This window comes from Sebastes fasciatus, chromosome 21 (assembly GCF_043250625.1).
Source record: "Sebastes fasciatus isolate fSebFas1 chromosome 21, fSebFas1.pri, whole genome shotgun sequence".
NCBI classification, from domain to species: domain Eukaryota; kingdom Metazoa; phylum Chordata; class Actinopteri; order Perciformes; family Sebastidae; genus Sebastes; species Sebastes fasciatus.
Genome location: NC_133815.1, coordinates 14,560,436 through 14,579,799, shown reverse-complemented (window position 1 = coordinate 14,579,799; position 19,364 = coordinate 14,560,436). Strand labels below are relative to the sequence as shown.

At 39.4% G+C, this 19,364-nt stretch overlaps 3 protein-coding genes across 5 annotated transcripts in view; 1 reads left to right on the top strand and 2 right to left on the bottom strand.

The window, feature by feature from the left end:
• The window catches only part of cntnap2a (contactin associated protein 2a), a 393,831-nt gene extending 388,758 nt beyond the window's left edge, over positions 1-5,073 (top strand). For all 3 annotated transcript variants that reach the window (XM_074622116.1, XM_074622115.1, XM_074622117.1), the window contains 3 exons: positions 2,009-2,293; positions 3,704-3,775; positions 4,440-5,073. In XM_074622116.1, the coding sequence (XP_074478217.1) occupies positions 2,009-2,293; positions 3,704-3,775; positions 4,440-4,642 (560 nt within the window). In that variant the 3' untranslated portion in view covers positions 4,643-5,073. The remainder of the gene's footprint in view (positions 1-2,008; positions 2,294-3,703; positions 3,776-4,439) is intronic.
• A 4,546-nt stretch (positions 5,074-9,619) lies between these two features.
• Positions 9,620-11,242, bottom strand: LOC141759786 (lipocalin-like). Its single transcript, XM_074622133.1, has 6 exons — positions 11,080-11,242; positions 10,728-10,867; positions 10,544-10,623; positions 10,342-10,455; positions 10,101-10,202; positions 9,620-10,013 (listed from the first exon to the last, which is right to left on the bottom strand). Exons 1-6 carry the CDS (start codon positions 11,173-11,175, stop codon positions 9,994-9,996), a joined length of 552 nt encoding a protein of 183 aa, XP_074478234.1. The 5' UTR covers positions 11,176-11,242; the 3' UTR covers positions 9,620-9,993.
• A 1,283-nt stretch (positions 11,243-12,525) lies between these two features.
• Positions 12,526-19,221, bottom strand: c8g (complement component 8, gamma polypeptide). The gene is made up of 7 exons (XM_074622130.1): positions 18,852-19,221; positions 16,618-16,763; positions 15,970-16,040; positions 15,766-15,870; positions 14,890-14,994; positions 14,565-14,600; positions 12,526-12,713 (listed from the first exon to the last, which is right to left on the bottom strand). Exons 1-7 carry the CDS (start codon positions 19,032-19,034, stop codon positions 12,694-12,696), a joined length of 666 nt encoding a protein of 221 aa, XP_074478231.1. The 5' UTR covers positions 19,035-19,221; the 3' UTR covers positions 12,526-12,693.
• Positions 19,222-19,364: the final 143 nt, after the last annotated feature.

Sequence of the window (19,364 nt, the reverse complement as noted above, 5' to 3'; positions counted from 1 at the left end):
GTAAACTCCAAGTTGCTAAAAATCTCGCAAGACTCGCAGCCCAATGACCTATCCTAACCATTCAAGGTCAATGCCTAACCTTAAAGCTGCAGTGCGTAGAATTTGAGCAAATATGATTAAAAAATATATTTTTATAAAACGGTCACTATATCCTGACAGTAGTGTACGAGACAGTTTAATCTGAAAAAAATCATGTGACTCTGTGTCCTCCGGTGCTTCTAATGGCATCTGCAAGATTTCACAGACCGGAGGAAAACAACCAATCAAAGCCTTGCCGTCTCTGAGCAGCTGTCAATCACTCGCAAACTCCGATCAAACGGTCAAACTAGGCAGCGCTGATCAAATATGAATCAATATTCTGTTACTGTAATGCCTATTTCTCATACAAAATGTTTTCAGAAACATCTTGTAGTGTACTGTTTAGCTGTAAAATGAGAAAGTTTGTGACCCGGCAGCCATGTTGAGATAAGTTTAGGAAATACCAAGCACCGCCCACCAGCCAGAGCAAACTTTCTCATTTTACAGCTGAACAGTACACTACAAGATGTTTCTGAAACATTTGAGGAGAGAAATAGGCATTACAGTAACAGAATATTGATTCATATTTGATCAACGCTCCCTAGTTTGACCGTTTGATCGGAGTTCGCAAGTGATTGACAGCTGCCTCCGTTGAATGAACAACCAATAGGAACGCTCTCTCTGAAGTTTCTTGTCACGGGCTAGATTTTTTAAAAGCCTGAAAACAGAGCCATGAGGAGGTGCAGAAGTCTAGTTTTCTCCAAGAACACTCTACTGCAGGTTTAACCATCTCGGGAGAGTTTTGCAACTTGGGAGTTCTAGACACAACCGAGAGAGAGGGGTATGGCATGCAAAATGTCCCAATGGCCAGAACATGCACTTTAAGCATTAGGCACTCTGTCCCCACTGAATGGCTCTGAGTGGATTTAACACTTAGATTGTGTTTAATGAATGCCCCCGGGTCTGGGCCAAATCAGCTCTGAGAGAACAAACATCCCCAGTCGACACTTTTCACCTCTAAATAACTGTCAGTAAAAAAATCAATGTTAGTCAACACTGGAAAATATTCTGTGAGTCACCAAACAGCCTATTTAATCCTCAGATTGAACAGGGATATACTGTAGCAACGGCTGGACTGAGCTCAGACGGCCAGTTGGCCAGCGTCTGTTGAAGTATAAATAAAAAGAGATGAAAGTCAAAGGAGAGAAAACAACAGAGACTGTGGCGCGGAGATAAAAGTGCACAAATTGCTGCGTTTGAACAGGCACATCTGAATTTGTCTGGATTGCCATGGCAATAATTGGACAGCAGGTAACTCTCCCAATCATGGTAGTTGTCACAGCTGGAGAGTTATTGTGACGTGTTAGCACGGTGGACAACAAGACACATCAAAAGAGAGAAAGCAACTTGTTTATGGAGAGTCAATTTACAAGAAGAGAGGAAAGACTTTTCATCGGATTATGACCACAGCTTGAAAGAGAAGCTGCTTTTTGCTTTAGAAACGTACAAATCCACATTCGATGCTACTAAGGCATCCTGAATAGGAGAATGAATGAGAGACTTTTAGAGCGGAGGGAGTGTTAATTCATTATTAATCTGCTTAAATTGACAATAGAGGTCAATGTGAGTGTATGTTCCTCCTCTGATTCCTCCCTCCTCCTCCTCCATCTTCTGTCCTCATTTGTGTAGATTCATATTTGAGTATTGGTTTACTGTGCATCAGCAAAATTTGTTCCCTAAGACTTTGAGTATTCAGAGAAAGTGTGTTGTGTGCTTCGGATAATCACTGCTGATCTCTTTAAAAGCTGCTGTGGTCAGTGCTTGAGATCCCTGGTTTCTCCTTGCTCTCTCTCTCTCTCTCTCTCGATATCAATCAAACTTATGGGCATGGTTCCACCTCAGTTAACATCACATTCGACTGGTTTGACAGTCTCATTAAACAATGAAAAGAAACAAACAAAAAGATGTTCTTCTCCGTGTCTTTGTGCAGAAACTGGACACATAGACCCAGTCCTCATCGAGCGCTACAACACCCCAGGCTTCGTCGGGTGTCTCTCGCGGGTGCAGTTCAACGGCGTCGCCCCCCTCAAGTACGCACTGAGAACCGTCCCACAGGCCCAGGCCACACCGACAGCCGCTCAGCCAGACAGACCGTCTGCAGCCGCCTCGCCGGTGTCTTACCAGGGGAAACTGGTGGAGTCTAACTGTGGGTCGTCGCCTCTCACCATCCCGCCAATGTCTGCCGCGACAGATCCCTGGCATCTGGACAACACAGGTGAGGATTACAGGAAAATGTATCTGTACTCTTAACTCTACACACAGACATCAGCACTCCTGTGTCTGAGGTTTCCTCCCACGCCAGCGTTTAGTATTTCAGAGTGGCATTATTCTGGATGCAGCCGTGTTCTTCAGGCCCGGTGCCAACTGTGCCTTTGGGAGCGTTGAGCTATCTGACATCGATCCGGTCCACATTGATCTGGACTCCGGGTCCAAACTCACAGTCAGCTCTCCACCATCCTTCCACAGAAAGGATTTATTTTGCTTTATATTTTCTATAGATAGTTCTAATCTATATTTCAACCAGCCCTCCCTCAATCTGCCATGATCATTGTCTGTCTTTTCATTGATTTTTTATTTTTTTTTCATATCCTATCATCCTAACTTCCTGTTTTTCCATTTTAAGTTTTTACTTTATTGGTCTCCAGTCCGCTCTGCCCTTATCTCTCATCCTTTCATTGAGTTCTTGACATTGTATCCGAACACATCCAACCAGCTGACAGACTATAATGAGTCTGATTGCTCTCCTCCTCTCTGTTGCTTCCCGTTTTCACCTCTTTTTCCCCACCTCATCATCCTCTTCTCCGTCTTACTCATGCTCTTTACCTCCTTGGAGAACTGTGCAGTCAGCAGCAGAAATAGCTGACAGCTCATTGCAGGGCGAAGCAGTTTGTGAGTGTGCGTTTATATGCAACAAGGCTTGATTATACATGTCTGCAGCTCTAGCCATGCTTTTACATGCGTGTTTGTGCGTGTTCCTAAATAGCAATTACAGACAAAAATGGACAAATTGGCCAACAATATTTCTTCTTTTAACACCCACCATTTCCTCCGCATCACAACCTCTCATCTCTCCCTCCGCTGCTTCGCCCTGCACTTCTGTCCATTCAGGGAGAATCACAGTAGTTAGATAATTGTTGCAGTGGACAGGCCGAGGCAGCAGCTGTTATTAACCTCTTAACCTGCCATGGATCTTTAATGAAATGCATGAAACAACGATACAATAAATAATGTGCACTAGTCATCCCCTAAGGATGCTTAGCACTGTATCCATCTAGTTGTCTGATGTATGTATGCAGTGAAGCTAGAGCCAATATAGAAGAAACTGAGCTTCAGTAGTAGTTAGAATTCAGCACAAGTTATGCATGAAATTAGTCCATGTGACTTTTTACTGCTGAAAAAAAGACATCTATTTTTGTGTTGCTGCAAGCAGGACTGGGACATGTTGGCATTTGCCTGACCTTCAGATGCACTTTCACCGTCTGTTTGGTATTTTCATGCGCACAAATTGGTCCAGTGAAGCTATTAAAGTTGGTTACATTACTAGAATGAATATAAAACGTCTTAGATATTCTTTTAGTCTCTTTACGTGTGAGTGCACGGTCTGATTTCTTCTTGCTTTACTCAGATGCAGAGTTCCCCTTCAATGAGGAGAGAGTGATTCCTGATGGAGTCAACAGAGACTCTGCCATCATCGGAGGTAAAGAATGACATTTGTGAAAGCAGTCTTTCATTTGTATTTACTATATAACAAAGAAAAGCAACAGATACTGACATTTGAGAAGCTGAAACCAGGGGATGTTTGTCATTTTTGGTTAAAAAATGACTCAAATGATTAATGAGATGTATTTTCTGTAGGGCTGTCAAAGTAATTATGATAATCACATTCAGTTTTGGGAAAGTCATAGTCAAGTCAGCACACTGACACACTGACAGCTGTTGTTGCCTGTTGGGCTTGAGTTTGCCATGTTATGATTTAAGCATATTTTTTATGCTAAATGCAGTACTTGTGAGGGTTTCTGGACAATATTTGTCATTGTTTTGTGTTGTTAATTGATTTCCAATAATAAATATATACATACATTTGCATAAAGCAAGCATATTTGTCCACTCTCATGTTGATAAAAGTATTAAATACTTGACAAATCTCCCTTTAAGGTACATTTTGAACAGAAAAAAAATTAACTATGGACAATCGTGCGATTAATCGCGATTAAATATTTTAATCGATTGACAGCCCTGATATTCCGTCAATCGACTAATCAGTTAATCAACTAATTGTTTCAGCTTTGCTCCAAACTTGGTCAGATGGTTGGTGGAATACACAATAACGCTTGTTTTTGTGCCCATGCCGTCCTCTGCAGGTATCATTGCGGTGGTGATCTTCACCATCTTATGCACTCTGGTGTTCCTGATCCGCTACATGTTCCGTCACAAAGGCACCTACCACACCAACGAGGCCAAGGGCAGCGGGGAGTCCGCCGGCGGAGAATCGGCGGACACGGCCATCATCGGCACCGACAACCCAGAAACCATCGACGAATCAAAGAAGGAGTGGTTCATCTAACGGCCCGTGGCGTTTGACTTTGAGAGAGAGGAAGTGATTCGTCAGACCGCCAGGTGCCACAGAGATGGAGGAGGTTGAATTCAATGACCAATCACGGGGAGAGACGGAGAAGAGGCCATTCAATAGGACAATAATCTCCCAGAGTGGGCGGGGATGTGGGAAAGACGTGTACAGAAATATTTTGTTTGTTTTGTTTTTTTATATATCCAGAGTATTAGAGAGAGAAGAGGGACAGTTACGCAGCGGAGCACGGCTGTAAAAGACTGTACATGTATATACTAACCGGCTTGTCCTTCTTTGTATCGTGCTTGGGAGTTTTCAGGAGTCCTTTGAATACTGTATATGACAAATAATTATACTTACTGGGTCGTGTGATAGCACAGATTTATCGCCAGTCTCTGTTGCAATTTTATTTTATTTTTTAACAAAAATCTTATATCAAAAATGATCAAATCAACATGCCAAACCCTTTTTCTTTCTTTATCTATCAGGCTGTGGTTGCACCAGTCTGTCAACACTCATAACCGTCGAATGACCTGCCACTTATAGTATGGTAATATAGAGTTGAATATGGATGCCAAAACTCACTTTGTAAATACAATATTTTGTGTTATTTGTTTTCTTTTTCTCAAAAGATTTATTCAGAGTCCAGTACATAAAACATTAACGAGAAATGTCAGATCTATATTACAATAATATCATATGTCTGTCCATTACATTATATGTGTATTAAATATAGAGTTTTATGTTTATGACATTCGATTGTATGGGACATTCCTCTCTGAGGAAGAGCAGAGAGGTTTTTTTTTCTCAGAGCATGATTGGAGATCATGACACTCCGTTGGTTGGTTCAAGCTCAGCACGGCAGCTTTCTTTTCATTTGGAAATGGGTCAAACCGTGAGCCTTTACTCATTCACACTTGATCAATCCGTTTGTTTCTTTGCCAAACACTTGAGTCTTACATCATTTACAGATCGGCTTGGCTTTTTTTGCGTTAAATGTTTTAATTTTTACATCTTAGATTGATTCGTTGGACTGTAGGTTTGCAGTGCGTGCATGCATCTGTGCGTATATGTGTAGGTCAGATGAATAGTACTTGTTATAGCAGGACAAAAAGATGATATAGATCAACTTGCCTGACACTTAGTGAGTTCTATTGATGCGCTAAACTCCATGCATTAAGTGGTCGAAGCAGCATAAAGCACAACACTTAATATCTGGTCAAGATCTGGGAAAGGTTCAAATGACAATTGGCTTTTTAATCCGTTGTGCCTTCAAGGTGTTGAGCCTTTGCGCCTTGAACCAGACCACTTAACACAAACTTATAACAATAACTCGCTGCTCTTTAACGAATAATGTCATTTATCAGAGGTGTCTTTACGTTTTCCTGATCTGAGTGGTGCTTGATTTTGAATTCAGAATGCAAATTTTCTCTCAAATCCTAAACAAGTCTGACTTTCCAAGCATATAGCTGTGTGGGTTCTTATGCAGCAGGAGACATACAGGAGAGCTGCACGCTATACAACACACAGGAAGTTTATACCTATACCCTCTGTGACGCACATACAAACATGCATGTTTGATAGAGCATGAGTCAAGGTTGTCCAGAATGAGGAGGCTGCTGCTTTGTCAACAATGAATTGAGCTTCACTCTAACAATGCCACTGTTGTCCAACATACAAGATGTATATTTTCGAGCCATGTTTTTTTTCCTGTCAGCGTTCTTTACCTTACCGTAGCATTTACTCAACAGTGTGTTAAGAGTTGAAAACCAGCCGCCAAATTTATTATTTTGTTGTGAATTTGCTTTCTGTGTGTCTGTTTGGTCAAATTGCCGCCATGGCGCCCTCTTACATGAATGGTTTTGTACATCGTCGTCGCCTCATGGTTGAGCGCTAACTGTAGATCACTTTATCAGAGACATTATTAGAACAACTGGCGAACTCAGCCTGCCTTCTACCGCGGCCTCAAAGACTTTCTCCGTCCACGCATCACACCCATGAAGGCAAATCAGTGACTTTCCTTTTTCTTTTTAAATAATTATATTACTCAGACTATACATAAACATGCACACATGCCCTTGATATGTGGTTTGAACATGACGATGATAATGGATTATCAGCTCCAACAGACATAACCCAAATGTTTTGCTTTTCAGTTCTATTGAGTTCAATAAAGAGTGTTTGATCTTTAATATTGATCTTTTTCTATGCATCACTTTCATGTTGACATAAAGATGTCTTCGGACCGCATTATGAAGCACGTGTTACACAAGATATTCATGGAACAACTTGTACCTTATACCATGTAATAACCATGACATCAGGCCTTTAAATCTGACTCGTGACCTATTAATACATGTCACCACTCCTCTTTTCTACATTGCTCCATTTCACCGTAACAGTATACTCCGTCAGCAGTTCTAACAGAGTATACTGGCCCCTTGAGATGCAGTAAATAATTTATTTTGAAGGATACGTCTAAGATAAATCTCATAGCTGCAAACCACTCACTTTTTGTCATTTTGAATGAAAAATATGGCATCCCTCTGGTTTCGCATAGATCCAAAGTTCTGCACTCTGCCTGGACAGACAGATTGCACCTAAGGCAGGACCATACAGTCTATGGGCAGGACACTGCTTGACCTCATGCATGCATGTACTGTAATGTAATTGTAATTAAGCTGTTTCCAGTTGCTGTAACCTGAAATTAGTTAAAAGGGGTGAAGTGAGAGAAAGAAGGATACTGGATCAGAGGATGAATGAATCACAACTACACATAATCTCTAATGGGTCACTTTATAAAGCAATTTTAGTTCAACTGACTTAATTTAATAGCCTCTATCTGGTCTGTCTGAGAAAGGTCATAGGCTGCCCCCTTGTGGTCAGATGGTGCAGCTTCTTTCAGTCATAGGTTTAAGAAACACAGCATTCAGTGCAATTTAATACAACTTAATTTATCCCTGTAAGAGTAATTGTATGCAGCAGATCACCAGCAGATCAACAGCTCCCACTATAGAAAAGAGAAGAATGAAAAACACTGTTAATCACAAAACCAAGAACAATCAAAGGTTAGGCTATTCGTTTTAAGACTATATGGAATTTGTAAATAAATATAAATATCTAAAAAGACACAAAGCAATGAGGCTGTACTAAAGCATGAAAAAATCATCTTCCGTCATTGTGTTACTAATGGATGGAATTATAGTGAAAATAGATGAATCCCCTTTTTAATGGGGAAGTAGATTATTATTATACTAGAGCAGGGGTCAGTAACCTTTACTATCAAAAGAGCTATTTTAGGCAAACATTTTTTTTTTAAAATCTGTCTGGAGCCGCAAAACATTTGATCATTGTGTTGAAGGTAACACAGTTTATAGTCTAAGTATATAGTATATAAGTCTAATGCAGTGAGGGCCAAAGAGCAAATGTACTATGGAATATTAGGGACACATTGAGAGAAAAATAATCTGAGATTTACAGAATAAAGTCATAATATTACGAGATAAAAGTTGTAACATTACGAGTATAAAGTCATTACTTAACAAGAAAAAAAGTTGTAATATTACGAGAATAAAGTCATAACTTTACGAGAATAAAGTCGTAATTTAACAAGAAAAAAAGTCGTAATATTACGAGAATATAGTCAGAACTTTAGGAGAAAAAAAGGAAATAACACGTAAAATTACTACTTTATAATATTATGACTTTATTCTCAGAATATTGCAACTTTAATCTCGAAATCTCAGATTTATTTATTTTTTCCTCAACGTGGCCCTAATGCTCCATCGTACCGTTTTACCATAGACCTACAACAATGATAAATAAAAATGAAAATGTAAACAAAAAAACAGTTATTCATTTCCATGTTTATAAATCCACAGGGAGCCACTGGAGAGGAGCTAAAGAGCCACATGTGGCTGAAGAGCCTCAGGTTGCAGACCCCTGTAGGCTATAGAGCATAAAAAGAGTTAACGACGTCCTGAAGGCAACAAAGAGAGTGAGGATGTGCTCTGGTTCAGTCACACAAATTAGACCCCAATAATGTTTGAACAGAGCGTGAAGCACAGTCCAAACCTGGTGCCTACATTACCCACAATGCAACTCGACCACCGATTGTGTGGTCGGAGATTCCAAGTGATGATTCGATTCAGGTGTGTTATTGCTAGTAGAAATAAGGACTCCAGAGGTCTGGTAAACTCACTTTTTTAACTCCACACGGCACACACATTGACATTTTATGTTACTTTATACTTTTACTCTACTCCATATTAAAAGCAAATATTGTTTCTTTTACTCCACTACCTTTATTTGACAACTTTAGTTACTTGTTAAATTGCATAATCCGATTATTAATAGAAAATCTAAAATTCTAAAAAAATCTACTAATACATTATAATGTATTAGCAGTATGTAAAGTACTTAAAATTAGTTTCACTTTTACCATCCAAAACATTAAAGATGTATACATGCTAATTATAATTAAATTATATAATATATATTATTCTGAAATGGGCCATTCTGCTTAAAAGAGTACTTTTACTTTTGGTACATATTTTGATGTTAATACTTTAGTACTTTTACTAAATAAGACTTTGAAAGCAGGACTTGTAAAAAAGTATTTTTACACTGTAGTTTTGCTACTTTTACTTAAGCAAAAAGTCTTAATACTTCTTCCACCACTGAGCTAAAGCAACCCTATAATCAGTTTGTAACATTATGTCTAAAAACTTTATGTTTACCCATCAAATCCTCATCTGAACCACAGTGTTTTGCAACCCCCATATGTGCATAATTGCCACCATAATGTGTATTATTTCTGGGCATGTAGTTGTATGCCTGTTAATCAGCCCACAGGGGGGCAGTATGTGACATTCATTCATTGATCTGACTTTAGTTCAGTTCACACACTTTGAATTTCTGATGCTGTTTTTCAAAAACCAACAAGGAATCATTCTGAACACTGAAACATTCATGTATTGTCTTTACTGGCTTTTATTTTATTGCAACAAAAGATAAAACCCTACAAAAGAAATTCAGCAGTTACAAAAAACACACAGTAAACTAACAGCTTTCACAGTCTCATTCCTTCCCTTTTGTTTCACCATCATCAGCCCTTTGTTCGTTCCACTCTGATGCCACAGTTAGTGTGTGAGTTGGAGGGAATTGTTCTTTGGTACACGCAGCAGGCATTGGAGTAAAATGCTTAAGTTTCATTGTCTCAGGTGGAGCTTTCATTGGGATGATGCAGACATTACAGCGAGGGGGTACAAAATAAGAGTCTTCTGAGATGAAAGCCTGGGACTTCAGAGAGCGAGAGATGTTAGGACGGAAGATAGCAGGGGGACTCTTCAGACCTCGGGACACTCAGCTGTAACAACACACATGAGGAGGCCAGTGAGCATTAATATTGCATTTATATTTAAGTGCAGTTGTATGTGTTAATTTGATTATATACCATTCTTAGGCAAGATAGCGATATTGTCCGCGAGGATGCCACTGTTCAGGGAGAACTGTGTGAACTTCTGCTGCAGGACGTCACTGGACACAGGAGCACGACCTGCAAACCACAGAATGTTTTAACCTTCACCAAATCCTGAATCAACATACATGTTTTAACCTCCACCAAATCCTGAATCAACATACAATGCATTCCCCTTTAGGGACAATGCTGTGTGGTGTGACGGATCCAGACTTACTGTAAAGCTTGGTGAGGGCCTCAGACACTCCGTCCTTTGTCTTGACAGTGTGGACCAGAGCGTAGTCGTCGTACAGAACGTCAACAATGCGCATGTCGTTGTCGTTGTTCCAAACTGATGAAAGCAGAAATAGACAGGTTAAAGGCTGTTGAATCTTTGTCTCTCTTTGTGTGTGTGTGTTTAGTGTTTTTGCTCCACTCACCCTGGCTGCGGAAGGTGAAGCGTCCAGGAGTGTCGGTTTTATGAGCTAGGTGAGTCATTCTCCAGCAGGTACCATCTTCACTAAAAGACAGAAAAAGAGGGTCAGTTTATTTATAATATTTTTCCACAGGAGAATCATCAGGATGTTTTTGATTTAAAGGTATAATTACATAGCAAATACTCACTTCAGGTTGGCATAAGAGAGGTCCAGGTCTCCTCCATCAGTTGGCACTAATGTGGCAGTGCCCATCTTCATCCCTGCTTTGTTGTTAGCAAACCACTGGGCATTAGTGGCAAAGCCAACCATGTACCACTTGCCTGCCATCTAAAAGAAAGACAGAAGGGGGGTGAATAAAGGGTTGTGCAATCAAAGCATAATACTTGAGGTTATCTATACTGCAGCACATGTATCACATAACTGTATTACATCTTCCATATTCTTAAAAGTAAGGTTTGCTCCATTAAACATGTCAACCAACTAAAGATACTAATAACTCTTCCATACGTCTTTCCCTTTTGTAATATCAGCTATCTTACCTTCTGCAGGTCGAAGTCTTGTACCGGCGTGACATCGGTGCAGGTGGCCAGCGCACACATCAGGGCGGCCAGCATCCTCAGCAGTGTGTTCCTCATGGCTTCTCCTTTGTGTCCTTGGCTCTTCCAGCAGAGAGTGAAGTATCAGGAAAGAGGTGAGAATGAAAAAGGCCAGTAGAGGCTCTTTATATCCTGCAGAGTCCAGCTCCCCCCATCTCCTCCTCCTCCTTCTGTCTCCTCCCTCCCTTTTGCATTACAAAAACACTTTGGCCCTCACTCACTGGCATGCAGATCCCTGCCGTTACACAACTGGCACGTGTGGATGGAAGAGGGGGAGGTGAAGAGGGAAGGGAGAAAAGGAAAAGGGATAGTGGATACATAATGGGGTTCTTTTAACACTCCCTCCCCCTCTCCCTCCTCCATCCATCACAAATGCTCAGGCATGCCTGGACTATCAAAACAGCTTGTTTGGTAACAGTGCAAATGTCTTCCCCATATGGTGCGTGAAAGCTCCCAAAAAACACCACATGCACAATAAGAAGTTAGAGACCAGAGGCACTTTTCCTACGCATCCTTGAAAGGGGGCTCAAATCTCTATGAGCCAATAAACTCCACTTGAAGTAAGATAGAAAATGAGAACTTTCTTGATATAATAAAGCAATTGTAAATATGCATTCTCTTGCAGCAAACTGCATTGCCAGCTGCAGTGGCAGTGATTTTTAAGAAGTTCTCAGTGAAAACATGTTTACTATTTCTCATAAAAAAGCTCCGCCAGTGTTGCTCATTTTGAGTGTTAATAGTTGCATAAAAGCTTTGGAACATGAGTAATTTAAGGGAGATGCTTTTTCGGTTTTATATCAAAGATAGTGAGAAGAAGAGTTGACTTTTTTGACATTAAATGTTGCATAAATCTCTGCTTTATTTGGTCAATAATACCCCTTAAATCTATCACTGTTTATATAAGAATTTGTGTAATCTACATTGTGTAATGTGCTGATTGGCTGCAGATTCTTCATTTGCAAAAAATGTATTGATGGACTCATCGGAGCTCCATTTGCTCAGAGACGAGACAGGCACCGACTTGCGATCAGATGGTTATGTAACTTTCAGAGACACAGAGGTGCTGGGTGGAGCTAGGGGCAGCATTAAGAAGCACATTTTGTAATCTAGTTTTGTAACCAAACTCTCTCAACCCCATTTGGGCTCCACATCTGGGCTACATTAACAGCCACCCCCAACCCCCGATCTTTTGTGTCCTCACACCAACCCCCAAAAGCCAAATGCTTACAGACACTCACTGAAAGTTAAATCTCAGAATAAAAAGATAGGAGGTAGTTAACATGATAATAGGTCATGCATGAGAATAGCATCTCACCACAGAATCAGCTGGTGGCAGTAAAGGCCGATTGTGGATTTTTTTTTAAACTGAAAACATTGGACAAAACATGATTTTGCTCCATTTTGCTTTATTTATCTGTAACTGGTAACATTTAAAGTTTTACTGTTTTTAAACCATGGTGCGAAACAACTTTCTCACTGCACATTTGTAAATGATACAATATTCAGATATTCGCTTGAGAACCGTCGAACACTGCAAGGTTGGATCTGTCTGCCTCCTCAGCATGTGGGGACACAGTCTGTATAACAAAGAGTGACAGGTTAGATTACATAGAAGCTGTGCAGCTATTTTAATCAGAGAGTGGAGATTGAAAAACATGTTGACAAAGTTTGAAAAACTGAACCGAACACATGCAGGAGCAAACGTGAAAAGTGTTTGGGAAGGTTACGGCAGCAGGTCATTGGTTTCCTTAAACCTGCTCTCAACCAAACTCTATTTCTCCCTCTCTCTCTTTTCTCTCTTGTGATATAACAGCCTTTTGAATTTTATTTTGTCACACCTGCAACATTTTGACATTTCGTTGAATGGGAGAAATATCCACCACTAAATCCATATTATATATATTTTCATGTATTATTCCCCCCAAATCACACTCCTATAAACTGGCATTAAATACACTATACATTTGAATGAGGCATGTTTGGTAGGGCTGTCAATCTGTCAAAAATATTTAATCGCGATTAATTGCAATGTGGTCCATAGTTAACTGTGATTAATCGCAAATTAATCGCATGTTTTTTTATCTGTTCAAAATACACCTTAAAGGGAGATTTGTCAAGTATTTAATGCTCTTATCAACATGGGAGTGGGCAAATATGCTTGCTTTATGCAAACGTATATGTATATATATATATATATATTTATTATTGGAAGCAATTAACAACACAAAATAATGACAAATCTTGTCCAGAAACCCTCACAGGTACTTCATTTAGCATACAACAATATGCTCAAATCATAACATTGCAAACTCAAACCCAACAGGCAACAACAGCTGTCAGTGTGTCAGTGTGCTGACTTGACTATGACTTGCCCAAAACTGCATGTGATTATCATACAGTGGGCATGTCTGTAAAGGGGAGACTCGTGGGTACCCATAGAACCCATTTTCATTCACATATCTTGAGGTCAGAGGTCAAGGTACCCCTTTGAAAATAACCAAATATAGCGTAAGTTAGCGTAACCAATAGTACCAATGGATTCCTTAGGTTCTCTAGTTTCATTTGATACCAGTATCTTCACGCTTAAAACTGAGCCCGCTACAACTAAAAATAGCAAGTTGCATTAAGATGTTAAAGAAATTAGTGGCGTTAAAACAAATTTGCGTTTACGCATTATCGTGTTAACTTTGACAGCCCTAATGTTTAGATGTTAAAATTGTAAGATATTGTCTACCTCCAAATAGCTTTTACAACATCAATAATAAAGCCATACAATTTTACAATCCAATAGCTTATCCATTCACAATATATCTTATCAACAGCAGCACAATATAACTTATCGAAAACACTTAATTCAGTTACTGTACTGTAATCTCTCTCATTGACATTGCTGCAGGCACATATCTACAGATTAGACACATAATAATTACAGACATAATAAAAAGGGTCAGAGCAGGATAATACATTTTTCATCATTCAGCACCAGCACATGGCATAAGTGCAGCTGTGAAGGTGAAATGATGATCGACATGTAATGCACCGAACCAGTGAACCATCGGTTACACTGAATAGGATCAAATGCATGAAATAAGTCTGGAGCCCTGCAGAGCATAGGCACGATTCTTAATGTACTGCAGTGTGCAGTGACCTGTGAAAGTACTCCATGTACTATACATTAAGCCTGCCAGCTACATTGACCACTATTGAACTGAAAATCATTTGCGGTTTCCAAAAAAACGTTTTTGTTTGAAAGTGGCATTTTACATGTTTCAGCACGTCATGGTGATTAAATAAAAAGCTGTATTTGCAAAATTTGTCTGCTACTCCATTCACATCCGCCCCTTTTTATGTTAGTCTTATAATTATCACACCTTTTCATTCTATTAAAGAATAAAGGCTTTATCTTATTTTTTACACATTTAACTTACTGATGACATGGTCCTGGTCCACAGCACCACAGTGACCTAGAAATTTTAAAAAAAGTACACAGAGAGAGTTATTTAAAAGCAGTGGAGGAGGTAGACAGGTGTATGACTACATTTTAATCCTTTATATTAGTCATTAATGCGATATGTTTTCTTATTTTATTTTGAAAAGTAGCACAATATATTACAAACTACTTTTAAAAATATGCTGAATACTGGAGATCTCTTCCAGCTAGATTCTGACCTCTTGTGGTTTATCATCTTACATTTAGTATTGCAGTTGCAAACATAGTTTATTTAATTTAATTCCAGGTAGACATGGACGTACTGTAGGTGGGGAAGGGGAAGAGGTATGCCAGTCCCAAGCCCTGTGTTTCAGCAAGCTGCTCAAACTTGGTCAACATAGGCTCGGGCAGATCGTCTACAGACCTTCCTGCATACAGAACACAAAAACAAACATCATGACATTACAAAAGCATTTTTTAAACATACAGTGTAATCTCAATTTACCAGAGTAAAATAAGATCAGACCTACCACCTGGCTTTTAGATGTGAAACAGTGGGCAACTCCGAGGGTCTGAAAAATGTAGCCAAACCTGCATTCCTTCTAATAGCAAGCAGGGGGCGACTCCTCTGGTTGCAAAAATAAGTCTGATTGTATAGAAGTCCATGAGAAAATGACCCTACTTCTCACTTGATTTATTACCTCAGTAAACATTGTAAACTAGAGTTCATGGTCTCAATCGCTGGTTTCAAGTCTTCTTCAATACAGCATGATGTTCATTTAGTAAATTATGGTCCCATTTAAAGGCAAATAGATGAAAAAGCAGGGTAGGCTTTGGGGCGTGGCTGCCGTGTAATTGACAGCTCGCTACCACGGCGTTGTCCAGACTGGGAGTTGTCCGTCTTTTCATCTTACAACTTTAACCCTTTCAGTGTTTTCAGTTCATGAAAGTTAATTATAACCTTTTTGGTCGTCTGAAAATGTCTTCAGCTATGTCCACTTCTTATATACAGTCTATGTTTGGTAGGCCCTCCAAACACCCAACTGTATGTGCACAAGCACTGAAAAAGTGAGTTTCTCATGATATGTCCCCTTTTAAAAAGTGCCGGCTCAATTTATCAAAGTAAAATACGATCAGAACTACCACTTGGCCTTTAGATCTGAAATACCAAACAAAGGCCGCATGACTGAGGAACCCACCGTAGAGTTTCATGGTGATCTTGCCCCTTTTCTGGTAGTACATGATCGCATAGTTGTTGTCCATCTCCCCGATCGCTATCTCAGTGTTCAGCTCAGGATTAGCTCCTGGTGGAAACAACAGAGAGCACTAGACATTAGACAAAGGGATGCTGCATTGCGCTACACAGTATTTTATCAATCATGCTTCATAAAGGAGGCACTGACCTTTAAGTGTTAGTTTGCCTGGGGTTGGTGTCAGATGGTAGACCTGTAATATCTCCCAACACTGGTGATTACTGAGGAGAGAAGAGAGGAGTGAGACATTTGATGAAACATTCAGTAAAAACAAGCATTATGGTTAACAATCATTTCTTTAAAACCCTCATAGACTTTCATATCATATACATTTTACATGTATATATGCTGTTATGTAATCGAGCAACATATTTCATAATCTAAGCACATGTCTCAGCCTCAGGCCTCATATTGAACTAGCTTTCTGATGTTGACCGAGAAAAGGACCAAAAAAACAGTTTTCCTCTGCGTGGGCCAGAAGGGATTTATAAAGCTCAAATCACAACAAAGATATCACGCAATGTCCTACAAAAACAACCAGATTTCAACATTTCAATTGTGTATTGTACTCTCTGTCTTTCTGCAAACGTCATGTCAGGAAGACCTGAAAGTTTTTTAAATGATGAGGGAGAGCTGATGGATTTAACTGTGCTGCCTCCTTCCTGTTTTCGAGGATACGCAAATATAATCAAACACATGTGGTTGAGACATGAAGTGGAGAGATTTGTGGCTTATTTGCCCCCTCTGCCGATAAATCAAGGTACTGAAGAGTCACAGTGTGTAGATGGTGGTACTTACTGTCGTGTTTTTGTGCTTACAGACAGCGTTTGGTCAGAGGCGGTGGAACGCGTGAGGGTCATGACCGTGGGCTCCACCTTGGTTCCATGATTTATCAGGTAAGAGCATTTGGAGGCCGTGTTTAGCAGGTACCACGTTCCTGTCATCTGCGGCACGTACAAGCAGGATCAGGCAACAGAGACAGAGGAAAAATAAGCACAATTCTCACATCTTTCCTAACCCTAATGTTTGCAAATGACAAATTTCTTCTTCTTTACATGTCATGTTATCAAACGATCTGTAAAACCTTCCTACGTAGTATTCGCCCTATTTGACCAGGGTCAGATGAACTTAAATTGTATATTTAGGGTTGCATAAACTTTCTCTAGGGCTGTGTGAGAATCTGGCGATACAATACATATCATGATTAAGCGTCTTTGAGATCACTAAAAAGCGCTATATAAATCTAATATATTATTATTATTATTATTATGATACAGGGGTTATGGTTCAGTATATTTCAATATATTGCGATGACGTAAGCAAGGCAATATTGTGATTTTTAAAAAATCTAATTTTAGGAAAACTGTCATATTATAAAGAACACACCACCAATCTATTAATTCTAATTTATTTATTATTTATATTATTATTTATTTAATCCAATTTATGCAATCAGAACAGTGGGATCTGAATTTGCATTTATCATAGTCCCTGTAATATCCGACATCACAGCACTACTTTGAGAGGGCACATACACTGAGAGGGTGCATCTCTTTGCAAATGAAATAAAGTATTGACTGAGTTAATCTTTGCATGTAAACTATTAATTAAAAATAAATACAGTGTTTTTGAGAATCAATACAGTATCACAAAACATGATATTGCGATACTCTATGTTTACTTACACCCCTAACTTTCTCTACTAATGGAAAGGACAAATATGCTTCAAGTGTCCTGTTTTATTATCTTTTATGTTCAAATTCTATTTCACTGAAAATCCCCCTTATTGCCTAAAACACCATATTGACACAATTACACAAGCACGTCCACGTCACCATCCCCCACACTAATCCATAACCAGGCAGAGCTACAGTACATGCCTGTATGTTTGAGGCTCTGGAAAAAATATGGTAATTTCTCTTTTTAGCGTGGGTACTTGGATAGAAGTTTGCAAGTTGTCAACCTCCTGAAGTGGGCATTTAAATCTAATCTGTTTTAGTGTGCTTGTACATTTAACAATATAGAAGATTTGGACAAAAACCTGCTGCATTAGTCAAATGTATGGCAAATGTATGATCCTTGCATCACAAAGTTCACCTCCCCTATGTTCTCCTCAAAGCAATAATAGGTGTTTTTTTGGGCTATTCTGTTGAGGCAATTTGTCATGGTTTCCACTTAGTATTTTGCAATCCTCTTAATTTGTGTTATTGGGACATTGTGGTGAGAAACAGAATGACACTGTCAATGTGCAAAGGTCAGGTAACGGCACAATGAACTGTTTACTGTTTTGCTGTCAGGCTGCAGCTGCACTCCACACTGCCTGGAAACAATGAGACATTCTCTCTTTTCATTTCATGAATCTTTTTCCAGCCTTGTCACAATTAAACTTTGAATGGAAGTTAAAAATGGTCACTAGATACCAAACCATATGCAGTGTGGACTCTACCTATCTAGATCTATTATTTATTTAGAGGCGTTAATCACAAACAAGGAATGAAAAGATAACTTTAACTCTTGAAATAATTATTCAAAAAAGCACTTAAGGTGAGACACCCCAGGTGAATAGGGTAAAAAATTGTATCACCATGAATCTTCCCCAATTGATTTCTTACATTAAGACAATTATTTTTTGTATTACAAGTTTTCTGAAAATGTATGTTTAAATATGCAAATGAGGCATTATCTTATAAAAGTTGTGCTAATTTGCATACATTTCCAGAACAGAAATGTGAACATTGGATAAAGCTAGGGTCAAAATTATTGTTTCATTTTGTTGACATATTAGAGTCAACGGCTTTCACAGAGGGAATTTTTTGGTATCTCCTTTTATCGCTCCATAAATCCATGGATGTTGTCTTTCCACTAATCTGAAAGAAGACATATGAAAGTCAAATAGTCCGAAATCTCAAATTGACCAGTGCATGAAAAACAATGTTTTTGCTTTGGGTGTCTAGCCTTAATACACAAATGTGGAAATAATACACAAGTCAAAGACAAACACGGTACTCAACTCCTTCCTCCAGTTTTCTTACCTGTTGTATGTCTATGTTCTGTGCAGCTGGGGTCAAGTCGATAGGCTCGACCTTTGGCTTCTTGGGAGGTCGTCTTTGGGGTCGTGGTCGACTCCTAGCCCCCCCTGCGGCCTCAGTGGATCCCCACAGACACAAACACATCAACACCGCCACTGCCAACATGCACCGCCGTACTCCAGCCATCCTCGCACTCACAACAATACACACAAAGAAGAAGCAGTCCTCTTCTCTTATAGTATTGCTCAGGTTCCTGTGTTCTAACTTTTCTTTTTCTAAACTCTCTTCTTTTTATATTAGATTTTCTGTCCCCTCTGTCTCTGTCTGCAGTCTACTATTCCCAATCTGCTTTACTCAACCTCAAACACACAGATAAACAGACAGAGAGCAGGGGGCAAACAATGAGGATGGCCTATTTAGTTAAATATTAACTTGGTTAACTGACAGAGATGAGGCCATACTGCAGTGCTGCAATGTGTGCATCTGATAGGGGCAGCAATAAATTCTCATTAAATA

What these genes read in the sequence shown, in the direction of transcription:
- c8g (XM_074622130.1), bottom strand. Translation starts at nt 19,034, where the DNA reads ATGGCTGGAGTACGGCGGTGCATGTTGGCAGTGGCGGTGTTGATGTGT. An exon ending in AGAACATAGACATACAACAG is followed by an intron (nt 16,764 to 18,851) that starts GTAAGAAAACTG and finishes TACGTGCCGCAG; the next exon opens with ATGACAGGAACGTGGTACCT. An exon ending in CTTCCCCTTCCCCACCTACA is followed by an intron (nt 14,601 to 14,889) that starts GTACGTCCATGT and finishes TAAAATTTCTAG; the next exon opens with GTCACTGTGGTGCTGTGGAC.
- LOC141759786 (XM_074622133.1), bottom strand. Translation starts at nt 11,175, where the DNA reads ATGAGGAACACACTGCTGAGGATGCTGGCCGCCCTGATGTGTGCGCTG. An exon ending in AAGACTTCGACCTGCAGAAG is followed by an intron (nt 10,868 to 11,079) that starts GTAAGATAGCTG and finishes TCTTTCTTTTAG; the next exon opens with ATGGCAGGCAAGTGGTACAT. An exon ending in GGCCCTCACCAAGCTTTACA is followed by an intron (nt 10,203 to 10,341) that starts GTAAGTCTGGAT and finishes TGTGGTTTGCAG; the next exon opens with GTCGTGCTCCTGTGTCCAGT.